This window comes from Cladophialophora immunda, assembly GCF_000835495.1.
Source record: "Cladophialophora immunda strain CBS 83496 unplaced genomic scaffold supercont1.4, whole genome shotgun sequence".
Classification (NCBI taxonomy): domain Eukaryota; kingdom Fungi; phylum Ascomycota; class Eurotiomycetes; order Chaetothyriales; family Herpotrichiellaceae; genus Cladophialophora; species Cladophialophora immunda.
The window spans coordinates 5,319,886-5,333,272 of NW_015622544.1; the positions used below are offsets into that span (position 1 = coordinate 5,319,886).

General features: G+C 54.2%; 7 protein-coding genes across 7 annotated transcripts; 2 read left to right on the plus strand and 5 right to left on the minus strand.

Moving 5' to 3' along the window:
• Positions 1 to 471: 471 nt before the first annotated feature.
• Positions 472 to 1,155, minus strand: PV07_08159 (uncharacterized protein; the record flags this gene model as incomplete). The annotated part of the gene is made up of 2 exons (XM_016395297.1): positions 472 to 1,058; positions 1,119 to 1,155. The coding sequence occupies 2 exons, from the start codon at positions 1,153 to 1,155 to the stop codon at positions 472 to 474; spliced, it is 624 nt and encodes a 207-aa protein (XP_016248716.1).
• Positions 1,156 to 1,346: 191 nt separating this feature from the next.
• On the plus strand, positions 1,347 to 4,017 carry PV07_08160 (uncharacterized protein). Its single transcript, XM_016395298.1, has 2 exons — positions 1,347 to 1,801; positions 1,857 to 4,017. Exons 1-2 carry the CDS (start codon positions 1,587 to 1,589, stop codon positions 3,958 to 3,960), a joined length of 2,319 nt encoding a protein of 772 aa, XP_016248717.1. The 5' UTR covers positions 1,347 to 1,586; the 3' UTR covers positions 3,961 to 4,017.
• Positions 4,018 to 4,233: 216 nt separating this feature from the next.
• PV07_08161 (uncharacterized protein) lies at positions 4,234 to 5,682 on the minus strand (the record flags this gene model as incomplete). The annotated part of the gene is made up of 1 exon (XM_016395299.1): positions 4,234 to 5,682. The coding sequence occupies one exon, from the start codon at positions 5,680 to 5,682 to the stop codon at positions 4,234 to 4,236; it is 1,449 nt and encodes a 482-aa protein (XP_016248718.1).
• Positions 5,683 to 6,531: 849 nt separating this feature from the next.
• Positions 6,532 to 7,284, minus strand: PV07_08162 (uncharacterized protein; the record flags this gene model as incomplete). The annotated part of the gene is made up of 1 exon (XM_016395300.1): positions 6,532 to 7,284. The coding sequence occupies one exon, from the start codon at positions 7,282 to 7,284 to the stop codon at positions 6,532 to 6,534; it is 753 nt and encodes a 250-aa protein (XP_016248719.1).
• A 192-nt stretch (positions 7,285 to 7,476) lies between these two features.
• PV07_08163 (uncharacterized protein) lies at positions 7,477 to 10,231 on the minus strand. The gene is made up of 3 exons (XM_016395301.1): positions 9,837 to 10,231; positions 8,155 to 9,771; positions 7,477 to 8,103 (listed from the first exon to the last, which is right to left on the minus strand). The coding sequence occupies exons 1-3, from the start codon at positions 10,095 to 10,097 to the stop codon at positions 7,816 to 7,818; spliced, it is 2,166 nt and encodes a 721-aa protein (XP_016248720.1). The 5' UTR covers positions 10,098 to 10,231; the 3' UTR covers positions 7,477 to 7,815.
• A 1,070-nt stretch (positions 10,232 to 11,301) lies between these two features.
• Positions 11,302 to 13,152, plus strand: PV07_08164 (uncharacterized protein). Its single transcript, XM_016395302.1, has 2 exons — positions 11,302 to 11,568; positions 11,622 to 13,152. Exons 1-2 carry the CDS (start codon positions 11,500 to 11,502, stop codon positions 12,369 to 12,371), a joined length of 819 nt encoding a protein of 272 aa, XP_016248721.1. The 5' UTR covers positions 11,302 to 11,499; the 3' UTR covers positions 12,372 to 13,152.
• On the minus strand, positions 12,344 to 13,262 carry PV07_08165 (haloacid dehalogenase, type II). The gene is made up of 2 exons (XM_016395303.1): positions 12,994 to 13,262; positions 12,344 to 12,941 (listed from the first exon to the last, which is right to left on the minus strand). The coding sequence occupies exons 1-2, from the start codon at positions 13,154 to 13,156 to the stop codon at positions 12,394 to 12,396; spliced, it is 711 nt and encodes a 236-aa protein (XP_016248722.1). The 5' UTR covers positions 13,157 to 13,262; the 3' UTR covers positions 12,344 to 12,393.
• Positions 13,263 to 13,387: the final 125 nt, after the last annotated feature.

The window sequence follows — 13,387 nt, forward strand, 5'->3', positions numbered from 1 at the left end:
GCTAACGCAGAGTCTGGACCGACCAGGTCGCAGCTCCCCTCTCGAGTCTCAAAATAGCGGACTGGATATAGGGCCCACCCAGAAGCGGCTCGGGGTTCTGGCAGATTGCTCTCCGGGACCAACTGGCCTCGAATTGCTGAGAGCATACTTCCAGCGAAGTCGACCATCGCAAAATATGGTGTCCGAGGGACCTTTCCTTTGGCTTGAGGTCCATATTCAGAGCTTCTAGAGAGAGCCCCTTGAGGCCTTTTTTTTTTTGAGGTCTGGGGAAAATCAGGTAAGCAAGCCTCGACGGTGCTTAGTACGATAACGCGGTCTGCATATGCGGAGATCTCGCCCGTATTTGTGCCGAACGGAGCGACCGGGCACACTCCGCATCTGGTTTTGACAGATCGCTGCGATACTGATGCAGCAATGCACCTCAGCTGTATCCCTGCTTATCAGAAAATAACCCAGTTGCGTTCAAGGATCTCATGTTGCAGGATGCAGTTGACCCTGGCCGAGTTGTCGCCGCAACTGGTCTGCAGCGACCTGGATCTCGAGAATTCTGCCTATACCTCGCTTCCAATTTTCCTGAAGGGTCAAAAGCTCGCCCTTAGACTGTTCCTGGGTAGCTTTCCGAGCTCTGTTAATGTTTTCGGTCTCAGATTTAAGCCCGGTAAGCTCGCGTTCGAGCACCTGCAGGATTTGTTCTGTCTGAGAATTGCCGATAAGCCAAGCGTTCTTGCCAAACTCGTCGAGCAATTGGAGGTTGGTGTGTCGATCTGACAGGAAAGTGGTCAAGATGTACGCGTTTCGCAGCGCCTCTTTCATTGTGGCCTGATCACTGTCACTCGACGGCTCGTCCGGGGCCTCGTAGCGCGACACGTCTATCCCTTGCTGGCGGGGTTGACCCGCAGCTACCCGATTGATTTCTTGACGGAATGTTTCGGAGAAGTTGACTGCAGGAAGAGGGGCGAGAGAGGGGTGAGGCGTGCTGAGATAGTCCTTGGGGAGGTGTCGAGCAATCGAAGCTTTTGCTCTCTGGCGCTCGGCATCTGTGATGTCGGGGTCGATGTCTGGGGGGGAAGCGGTCAGCACAGGTCGACAGTCTCTTCATTTGGCACAGCATCACTCACAGGGCAGGGAGTCGTGGGACTCCCATATCAAGGCCATTGTTGGTTGCAGGGAGTTGAGACCGTCCCTCGGTGCAAATTCATTGACTGCGATAAAGATTCCATGGTGCCAAGCCCAGGCTTTCCCGCTTGCGTGAATGACCGTATATGATTGGCTAGCCTTGCCCGTATACGTGCTTACTTCAAGGCTGTCGTCGATCCTTGGTGATTCGTCAGGATGACGACATTGTTGCCCGTTTCAGGGGAGCCTCGCGGCCTCGAGAGAATCAACACAAAAATTCATACACTTCTCCAACGGTGGCCGGTTCTTGCCCTTTATACGCTGGCATATTCGTCTATTGTCAGAGACAGATTATGACAAGACGATGATTCATTCCGGAAACTCCCTACCTGACCCGAAAAGACAGGGGGACTGTCACATCCGATTCCCGTCGTAAGCTGCAAAGACATCACATTCAGGGCAACACGAAAATGGCACGGAGAGCGCTAGCCCCAGTTCTATGCTTGCTCGGTCTCGTCCTCACGACGGCTCTTCTGTGGTTGGGCTTCGTTGCTCATAGTCCGCTTCAAAATGTGCATTTGCTTGCTGGCAATGTGCAGGGACAAACCGAGCAAAGCCAGCACAGTGGCGAGGCCGCTTTGCAGGGCGACTACTTGCTAGGGGTCGGAAAGGCTGATATTACTGGGTAAGGGAAGTGCGTAAATGTGCCGATGAGCACATGCTAACTTTAATTTATTCAGGCCGGTCGTCGAGATCAACTTGATGGGCTACGCTGACACAGACCAAGTGGGAAGTGGTGTCCGTCAACGGATCTATTGCCGGGCATTCATTGTGGGCAGCCTTTCGAGAAGTTCCTCGCGGATCGTCTACCTTGTCCTAGATACCCAGTCTGGCGACACTGCTATTCGTCATGGCATCTTGCAGAGGCTTAAGGAGTTGGGCCCAGAATATGCAATATACAACAAGAACAATGTCGCAGTTACCGGGACACACAGTCACAGCGGGCCCGGGGCTTGGTTGAACTACCTGTTGCCACAAATCACGAGTCTGGGCTTCCACAGAGAGAGCTACGACGCAATCGTCAGTGGCTCGGTGTTAGCCATTCAACGTGCACATGACAGCCTTACGCCCGGCCACCTCAAATTTGGACAATACCCCGTCGAAGGTGCGAATATAAACAGAAGCCCGTATGCCTACCTCCAGAATCCGCAGGATGAACGCGACAAGTACACCGATGACGTCGACAAGAGCATAACACTGATGAAATTTGAGCGGGCGTCTGATGGTCAAGCCTTGGGAGCGCTGACTTGGTTTCCAGTTCATGGCACATCTCTGTACCAAAACAACACACTTATCGCCGGCGATAACAAAGGTGTTGCAGCATACCTTCTGGAAGAGCACATGAAAGTCAAGAACCCATCCTTCGTCGCTGGCTTCTCCCAGGCAAACGTTGGAGATACTTCCCCCAATACCCTCGGCGCATTCTGCGAAGATACAGGCCTTCCATGCGCGTTTAAGGATAGCACATGCGGAGGTCGAACCCAGGGATGCCACGGACGTGGACCGATGTTTCAAACAGACGATCAGGGGACCAGGTCGTGCTTCGAGATTGGGAAACGTCAAATGGCTGCAGCCAAAGTCCTCCTAGAAGACCACAACCTAGACCGGATACCAGCATCAACCGTATCCTATTTCCACACCTACGCCAACCTCTCGTCGTTCACCTTCACCTCATTCTTCAACCAGTCCCGAACCCTGAAGACCTGCTCCGCCGCCTTGGGATATGGCTTCGCAGGTGGCACAACCGACGGGCCTGGCCGCTTCGATTTCGCCCAGGGCACAAACGACACCAACGGCTCCCCTGCCTTGAAAAACCCGCTGTGGAGGGTCGCAAGAGGCGCGATCCATCCACCAACAGACGCCCAGATCGCATGCCAAAGTCCGAAACCCATCCTCCTTGACGTGGGCGAAGCTGATGATCCCTACGCCTGGACGCCGAACATTGTCGACATCCAACTCCTCCGCATCGGCGATTTGATCATGATCATATCGCCCGGAGAAGCGACCACCATGGCCGGCCGCCGATGGAAATCGGCACTCACGGCTGCGGCTCCGTTGATCCTGAACATCTCTTCTCCGAGGCTCGTCCTCGGCGGACCCGCAAACACCTACGCGCACTACATCTCCACCGAAGAGGAATACGCCGTGCAGCGCTACGAAGGGGCATCCACGCTCTACGGACCGTACACGCTGGAAGCGTACATCAACCTCACAATCACACACCTCCCCTATTTGGGGACCGACGACGAAACATCCCACCTTGACCGTCTCCCCGCCGGCCCCCATCCACCGATAAACGTGAACCGCTCGCTGTCCTTCATTCGGCCAGTCGTCGTCGATCACGCAGGGATCCTGCGCAACTTCGGCGACACGCTCGCTTCCCCGAACCCGGCGAAGTCATACCGTGGCGGGGACGTCGTCAGCGCGACGTTCGTGGGCGCGAACCCGCGCAACAATTTCCGCCTCGAGAGCACCTTCGCCGCCGTGGAGAGGTTCGACGAGCGCCGCCGAGAGTGGGTCCAGGTCCGCTCCGACCGGGACTGGTTCCTGGTGTACCGGTGGAAGCGCACGTCCACGACGCTGGGCACCAGCGAGGTGATCTTGGAGTGGGAGATTGAACCGGGCACCCCGACGGGCATGTACAGGTTCAAGTACTACGGCGACAGGAAGGCGTTGACTGGGCAGATTGCCGAATTCGAGGGCACGAGCCGCGTCTTCCACGTCGTAGGCGACGTAGACGCCTCGGAGAGCAACACGCCCTGGGACGAGCTTGTGCGTTCTTGAAATGAATCTGGAAACGAAATTTGTATGATGAATCAAGTCAAGCGGTTTTTTTTTGGGGGGGGGGGGGTTTCATTAGAAAAGTACCTGGCTATTTTGCCTGGTTTCTCACGTGAGATATCTCAGTCTCTCTGGTGTCTATTCTCTCTTGTCTCCTGAAGACTTCTCTGCCTCAGTGTTTCCCCTCACTCGTGCAGGTCCCGCGATCCCATACCGCCAATGTGTCTCTTGAATCACAGTTGTCTCAACCAGTTCCTTTCGTGCACACTGAGCTCTTCACGCCCCGCTGGCGTTATTGGCCTGCTGGCCCCGCTGCCTCCTCTGGTTATGGCGCCTGATCTCTTCAGATGTGACCGGTGGGAGGACGACTCTGATGCCGTGGGTCAGTTGAAAATGCCGTGCGAACGTGCTTCTGCCGCACTTGACCCCGGCGTGGTTCGCGCACAGCAGGCACTTCCACGGCCGCGGGTCGCCCCTGACGTACTCGCCCCAGATGAAGCAGTCCTGCCCATCGTGGCCCTGGAAGTTCGAGTAGTTCTTTTCGTCGGCCTTCATGGCCTTCAGGCCGGTCAGGCCGTGCTGCTGGCGAAGATGTCTTAGGAGCTTGCCCTTCTCACTGACCACGCACTTCTCGCAAAGGAGGCACGCCCAGGGCCGTTCGCGCCCGTGTTCATATTGAGCGAAAGGTGTCAACTCGCCTTCAACAAATCTCGACCAAGTGGTGATGCCTTGGGCGTTGTTTCCAACGACGATGGTTTCTTCGTCTTCGTCGGTGGCACTGCTGTGGTCATCTTCGATTGTGACGATGTCCATCATGTCGACATCTCTTGCTCTTCCTTCGTCCTGCCCGTTGTCTCCATTAATGATATTGCCACCATGGTACGGGTTGTTGTAGGCACCCACCTCCGCTTCACTCCTCTCCAGGGTGCCTCTCACCCACTCGGCATCCCAGTCTCTTCGTCCGATGTATCGCTGATACTCATCAGCGTCTACAATATTGGCCTGGTGATGCGGCCAGATGTTGAGTCTGGTGACCTCTTCAAGCCAGACTTCGCGGTAGGTCGCTCCCATTTCAGTGAAGGATTTTCCGAGTGCCTGGAGGCTATCCATTTGCTCGAGTGTGAACTGTTCTGGCCGTTTGGTGGCCCGGATGATTTGGAGTGCGAACTCGACCTCAAGGTCGATTCTCCTGACAAGGTCGAGGATATTTGTTTCGACAGAACGACGAAGGAAGTTCCGTACAGCGGACCGGTAACAATCATTAATGCTCGTGCTGGGATTCTGCATGAAGGAGGTAAGGGCATCGGTCACGGCGTCTTCGCGGACAGGAATGAGTCGAGCGTCGTAGGAAGCCATGTTTGGGAGAAATTCGTGGACTGGTGTGACAGGTCCAAATGGTGACTGGTAGATGGGGACTGGATCTTGCAGCGCCGTAAGGCACTCCCAGAATTCTGTGATTCCTGGACCGCGTGGATGACTTGTGAACGGCGGTTGAGAAAATGAGGAGCCCACAAGAGAATTGCTGTTCGCACGAGCTCCGAGTCGAGTTTCGAACGACGGTGGAATGTAGACAGGATTGTGGTAAACTTCTTGAGGACGAGGGAAATCTCTGACGCCTGCAAAAAACATGGCACGAGGAATAGGGACGAAAATCTCGAGTCCACAAGGTGCGGCACAATGCTGCCCTTGGCGGCGGCAGTGTTCATTGTTGTTGTCGCGTGCCATGTTAGCGACAGTGAAGTCCGTGACAAAAGTGAATGTCAGTCCCGTGATTCTGTCCACAATTCGACGTGTCGAGTTAGACTTTGCCCGTGAGTTCAGATCTGTCTAAATTCGAGGAAGCAAGCTGAGACTGTAAGCAGTCAAGCCGCCTTGTCGTGACCGATATGCCGTACCAAGACCAAGAGAGGTTGGTGCTCGTGGACAAGGGACGCAAAGTCAGATCCAGCAGACTGTGCACGTCCACACCAGCTCAGACGCTGACAGGGGTTCTCTGAGAACAGACGGCTGCAGCAGTTCCAACAGACCTCGTCTCAAGATGTGGACAATCGAGTCGAAGCAAGTACAAAGCAAGCGACTGATCAACGAAGTTGTGCAGTAGCGTTGGTTGCAGAAGGTCTGAGTATGGATGAATGGTTCCCCAAGCATAGGTTCGGATCTGTCATTGCTGAGGTTTATATAGATTTCTTTTGGCAAAAAGGCGGAGCGTTGGACCACTGCGGCAGTCGCGTACTGAGGAGCGTTCTATCTCTGACGGCAATGAGGTGAAGCCCTTTTGTCGGATCGACGCGGCGAATAGGCGCGGAGACCGTGAACCCATTCAGCAGTCCTCCAGCAGTGAAATATCCAAGAGGAAATGTATATCATATACACCAGCCATGGGCGCGAAGCCCCGCCCACACACTTCCCGCCATTGTACTATGGATCTGGGAAGCCAGCAGGGATGAATGGACAAAGGTATCTGCGACAAGTTGGTGGCTGACGAAGAGGACACACCAAATCAAGGCGATTGGATTGATTGTCAAACAGTCTTGTTTGTTCAACCGGTCCTGCTTTGGGCTTCAGGCACCAATCTCAGGTCTTCCTCCAGCGAACACGTCGGACCCATTGGGCCCACTTCTGAACATCCTCCCTCTGGCATATCAGTTCGACGGTGTACCACTCTCGGGCGAGCTCTTCGTTGGAGGCCATTCGATGAACAAAGCTGTGACAAGCTCGACACAGCCACGCCACGCTGTTCAACTGATGTTCTTCATGCCAATTCCTCTTGAGCACCTTAGCATGGATTTGCTTCGGTATCAGATGATGGTAGGTCATTGGAACCCAGTCTCTTTCGCAGATCTCGCACGCCTTTGTCCGCGTTTCGGACCATTTTGGTGGGGGTGTTGTCGCCGCGGAAATGTAGCCAGAGAGCACCGGGGCCATGAAGGACTGGATGTCTGATTTGGGTGGCTCGATGAGTCCATATGCTATCAAGCTGTCGTTGATGTCTCCCGGAAGACGGGCACACAGCTCTTCAACAACAGTCAGAGTCAGCGGAAGGGACCACTTGTCCGATTGCACAGCATCATTCTGCAGTGCATGATAGGATAGCTCCTGGAATGGCCGCGGCAAGTTCGCAAAGATATCGGTGGCCAAATAATCTGAGAAGTCGGCCAGCTCAGAAGCATCGGGCCCAGATGGCTCAGACTGGTTCTGTCGGGCTTTTTTGCCTAGGGACGACCGTTTGGAAGGTTTCTTTGTTCCATCAGCAGTGAGCTTTTCCACCACGTGTGAGAACAGGCAGTCTCTGAAGGCATCAAAATTGCCATCGTCATTGTCTGTCATTGGAGTTGATTTCCTGCCGTGAGGTGTGGGCGCCTCCAGGAGAGCGAACGAGGAGAGGACGTTGGAGGAAACTTCGCAGCCCAACCAGGCGGTGGAAAGTCTGACGAAACTGCAGGTGGTGCCAGGACACTCAGATCCACGCCATACGACGCCCGGTCGCGAGCTCCCCCAGAAGAGCAAAAAAGTCGATGCGCGATGTTTTTGTTGTACTCATATGCTAATGCCAATTATGTCTAGCCCTGTCATAACAATAGCTAGCTATGCGTGAGATTGCCGCGCGTCGTCATTAGACAAAAGCTTCATGTCTGTATCACTGACAGCCAATATCCCTGATCGACGACCATCCCACGGGGCACCAGGGGGTATCAAGCCTTGGTTGAAGCTTCACTTTTCGTCCATCCACGCGAATAGCAACAAATGCTGGTCCCCTGTTGTATTATTCCCTGCTACATCATCAAGCCAGCCCCCATCACACCCATAAAGATCATCAGTCATTACACTATGCACAAAAAGCAGACCCTCGGACAGTCTTCACCAAAATCCGCTTGTCCGGACAAATCGCTCCTGATGCTCCTTCAGACTCGCCCAGTGGATCAGCTCTTCCTCTTCAATCTCCTCGGGCGTCCGTAGGATGCCGCCAGTGTTGCCATCAGCAACACCTCGGAATCGGCCAGGACCCAAGCGCTCCAACTTGGAGAGGATATCGAGGAACACGTGAAGATATGCATTCACACTTTCGGAGTCGAGCGTGGGCATGACGCTCATTCTGGCGCGTTTGGTCTCCAGCAAAGTCGACGCAACGGTTCGGATCTTGTTGCACTAGTTAACAGTCAGTGTGAAGTCGTTTGGCCTGAAACCCGATCAACTTACGAAACTCATTCCATTAGGCTCCATATTGACCTGGTTGATGCTCTTCAGAAGCAGGGCCATGTCTCTCACAATGTCTTCTCGTTCAACGGCCATCATCTGCTCTCCAGCGTCCATCATGTTGTCGCTTGGGGTACGACCGACGATCTGGCGATAACCGTGTTCCATGCCCGTTGTCACGATCCCGGCCGTGGGAGACGAGCTTGTGACCGACTTATCCGACGGAAAAGTCAACTTGTCGTGATCCACTATCTCGTACAGGTTCCAGAACCTCTCTACCAGGTACGATCTCGACGAAAGTTGGGTAGCGTATATATTCGCTTTCTGGATCTCAAACTGGATTGTTCGCTTGGATGGCATCGAGAATGATCCGCGGACACTGCCGGGGGTGGCGTGGGGATCGCCCTCACTTCCTTCGCGGTCATTGAAGAGGTGGGAATATGCCGATATGTCGGCTTGGGTAGGAGGCCACTCGCCGAATCCATTGGCCGGGTTGAGCTGCAATTCCTTAGGCGCATCTCGCGTAGCATCCTTGACGTGTTGAAGAGCGCGGCGGATGATTTGCCGTTGACGATCCCAGTCATAGACGTTGTTTGCACCAAACGCCATTTCCAGGGCAGCCAAGAAGTGAAAGGCTCGGAAGACTTTGACATTGAGGTTGAACCCGACCATTTCAGAGACGACTCCTCGAGGTTGGGGGAAAATCTGTGTTTCAGTGATGTACTCATCATCGACCTCGACCGGTAGGGGTGGGAGCATCTCCGCGTGGGATACGGGAGGCATCAACAGGTCACCCTCAGCCTCATCAAGCTGTCGGGCCGACATTGCGCCCACAAACAACAGCCAGAAAAGCCGGCGACCGGATTCCTGGTAGATGTAGTCAACCAGTGGCGGCCGGGGCATGTCGGCAGGGCCGTACGCTGCTGCCGGAGTCACAGCGGGCCGATGGATCTCTGGCCGGTGGAATTGCAATTCCCGCATAATAATGGTACACTCGCCGAGATAGAGTCGCATTCGTGCGATGTCTAGGGTATATCCAGCAGCCAGTCCAGAGAGATAGCTTGCAATAGCGTCGTACAGATTCATCGGGCGATCCATGTATCCAAGGCCGCGAGCTTCGACGAAGACTTGATGGCATCGATCGATCAAGCTCCCCGCGTTGGGAAACTGCGACTTTCCTGGTTCCGTGATAAAGAGTTGTCTGGGGCGTCTCGGAAAACTAGCTACGAGGCATTCAACCATGGCGGCAATGAGCGCGAGGAAGTTGTGATTTGTTCTGTCCTCTCTAGCTTCAAATGATCTTCGAAACGTGGGTTCGTGTGGAAGAGGTATTAATGGATGGATATACGTAAAGTAATCGTCCAGCAGAACCTTCAAGGCCGGTAGGTCACATATTGACTCGGCGGACAGCGGGGTCGGTGCGGCGAGGGCAGCAAGGCTGTAGGCGGCATCATGAGTGGGAGAGCTTCGTGAGCCGTCGAAGTTCCCACCCTCGAGTTTCTGTCTCTTGATAGCTTCAGCATGTCTGTTGGGCGGGCCACGTCTCCGACTCGGACGGTCGAAGGTGCAGGGAATGTCGAGGGCGGCGCATGATTTGCAAGGAGGACCGGTCTCGTCGCACTGTTGGCATTCATGAGCGCGAGTCCTACACGGATCAGGAGCACGAGGGGAGTCGGCGCACGTACCTTGACCTTGCGCACACTGCAGCTGTCACAGGCCTTTCGGAGACGAACTTTGGGTTCTGATGAACCTGAAGACTGTGGCTTCGAGGGTTCTCTGGGTTGCGGTTCTGGTTCTGGACGCGCGACGGGCAGAGGGACTTCGAATTGATTTGTTGGATAGCCAGAGGGGATCTGGTATGCGGTGGGATCTTCGTACTTATAGGCGTTGCCCGCGTCCTGTGGCTGAGAGGACGAATACGGGCCTTGCGGTGAGATGGAAGCCATTGGGAGGACTCCTATCTCCCAGTCTCGGTGTTGAGCAAAGCAGAATCCACGGGTGAATGTCGGCACATAGTATGGAGTATTTAGCACAAGGTTCCCAGGGGATTTTGAGATGTCGGCGAGGTCGGAAGCAGGAGCAGGTGGCCTGGATGGCTGGTGGTGGGAGCGAGACAAGCGCAGGCAGAGGTGGAGAATTTCGTGATCGAGGGGCCGAGGGTCAATCAACCAGCTGCCAGCGACCACGGTCCACGGCAGACCCTGTCACTTTCACTGCTACTACTGGCCGCCGGTGTCCTCGGTGAGATCTCACTTCACTCCAAGCGGCCGCTTAACTTATTGCGGGGGAAGGAGTGGAAAGTCTGGGGGTTGCGGCGGTGAAGGGCTCTATGGAATGGGAGGTTGCTCCCAGGCACGGGTCACGGCTGGAATGCAGTCCAAGTGAATGGGCATCTGTGTGGGCGTGAACAACACTCCCTAGGGGAAGAGAATGTGCTTACTCTTCACCGAGTACTTGTAGGGAAGGCAAAGCACAGAGGGTAACATTGCAAAAGTCGAACCAAATTGGTCCAGTGGCCATTTGGCACACCAACCGTGTACAGTACCTATTGTACCTGCCACTAAGAGTCCAGCAGGGGTCTAGTTGGGCAGGGACCGCCCTGGATTCCGGGGTGAAATTACCCAGGTGCCAGCCCGGGCGGGGTCAGCGCGGGCTACAAAGCCTAGTGAGCCCCTGTACGATCCCTTGAAAGGTACCTAGCCAGAGCCGTTAGGCCCCTCCTATTTAGGGGCCTCATTACGAGTACGGAGTACAACAACGGGCTTGGGCAGAGATTTCTTTGTAGCAGCCACTGTAGCCCCTCATGAAGGTCATGCGATGAGGACCGTATATCCTCAAAATATCCAGCCAAGCTCTCTATGATCCCCAAGAAGTTCAAGGATGCAAGGAGTTGGGTAGTATCGCCGACGTCCACCACCTCTCTACCAAACCCATTGGGGGTTATATGGATAATGTGCAGCCATAAGATATTTCCAAAAACCTCCACAAGCTCGAAGCTGGATCAGCAACAGAAGGTCCCGGGGTAAGTTGGCAGCCGTCGAAACGATTCATCCCTCTGTCCTCTGATTTCCCCTCCAGCAACCATAGTCATCATAGTTGACAGAGTGAATACAGAGGAAACTTCAGTTTGGAGAGAGAGGTGTGAAAAATTGAGAACCGAAACTGCGCGAGAAATAGAAGCCGACGGCGGAAACAAGGCTGAGGCTTGGCAACGAGGCTGAGGATTCAAATTCTTCCATTGGCTGAGTGACATCACCACGCGAATGTGTTCCGCTCACTGCCTGCGACTGAGCACCGTTTTCCCTGGTGGTTCTCAACCGGTCTCATGGATAACCTGTTGCAGTGACAATGGCGGCAGAAGGGCAGTCCAGGATGTGCTGTTCGCTTTGGGACGCGGTCTGGCTCTATCCCCTGAAGGTGAGTTATGTCGCGTAGAGAGGTGACAATGTCTGACTTGTCTTCCACGCCAGGGCATCTTCTATTTCCTCCTGCATCCCTATTTCTACCCGCTATTCAAGGCGCGCCTGATCCCCATCGTTCTCCTGTCCGCCTTCATCTACGCCAACCTATTCCTCTGGACCTTCCTCCCACAAGCTGCGTTCCTCGCCATCTTCCATGGACCAGGAGCATGGGTGAATGCAACATTTCTCGTGTTGGGCGAAGGCGCCGCGATCGTTGCCCTTCTTTTCGAGGCGTTCTTTGTCGACGAGACTCTCGTGGATACCTTTGATGCTGTCCTTATCGACCAAGGGCTGGAGGATCTTGTCAGTGAGGGTCGTACACTCCATCCAATCGCTCACAACTCTGTGCAAATGCTCGGAAAACCTACGTCGGCCGCCATTTATGCTCCATTCAGTTTCCGTCAAATCGCCGAATTCGTTATTCTTCTCCCGGTCAATCTCATACCCTTTGTTGGCGTCCCCATCTTCCTCGTCTTGACTGGATATCGAGCCGGGCCCTTTCATCACTGGAGGTACTTCAAGCTACGGGGCTTCTCTAAGAAAGAAAGACAAGAATACGTCCGGAACCGGCAGCTCAAATACACATGGTTCGGTGTGGTTGCATTGGCGTTGCAACTTGTCCCCGTGCTCAGCATGTTCTTTTTGCTTACCTCTGCAGCCGGGAGTGCGTTGTGGGTAGCAAAAATGGAGAAGGCACGTCGATCCAGGGAAGCCGCCACCACATCAAGTTCCGAGCCATATCAAGATCATATAGCATGACTGTTGGCACCGAGCACTCTTACTATATGGAGCCTGCGGCATGCTGCTCAACGACGTCCGCAACCTCTTCCAGACTTCTCACTACTACTGTAGGGCCCTGACCAAGTCTGTCCTGCCATCCGTTCCCTGGCCGATCAACCCATGCAGCTTGCATCCCAACAGATCGAGCACCCACCACATCAAAGGGGTTTCCTGAAACCAGCCACAACTTATCTTCTTCACCCACTTTGTTGACCTGCTGCGCCAGGTAGTTATAGACCTCGGGGGCGGGCTTGAATACTCGGACAGCATCGACAGTTACAAGGTCCTTGAAGACGGAAGAATTGAGATCATGAGACTTGTTGACGGAGTTGGAGACCATGGCCTTGGTCCCATTTGAGAAGACGACGCATTTGATGTTTGGGTTGTTCTCCAAGCGTTTCAGTGCTGGGTTGACATCTGGAAAGGTCGAGAGAGAGTCGTATGCTTCCATGAGCTTATCACTCTGAGCAGTGGTGAGACTCAACCCGTGCTCAGCAAGCGCATGCAGGAGAGATTTCCGGGTCACGTCCGAAAAGTCCTGATATTGTTCTTGAACAGATCAGCATCAAGATTTCAAATACCACATTGCCGCAAGACCTACTCATGCTGTTCAGCCTCCACGTGTATTCCAGTTGATACTTTCTCCATACCGCCGCAATCGAGGCTGCTTTCTCCTGGCCAAAGTGTGAAGCCAATTCTTTGGCGATGCTCTCGGTCGACAGGAGCGTGCCGTAGAGATCGAACGCTACTACAACCTCGCCCATTTTTTTTGGGCTCTGCTTGCCTAATGGATTAATGCTCTGATGATGATGACATGAACCCTAGATTCTTGCTACTTTAATACATAAAGGACTGAGCGAGAGTCCAAAGGGCCCCTTCGGACAAGGTGCCGAGAAGTTGCCAGATTCGATTCCACATCAACCCCGCGATTTTGATCGCCGTGAAACTCTAGCCCGTGAATAAGTGCGGATAGAACGGATTATGTGGACACTGAC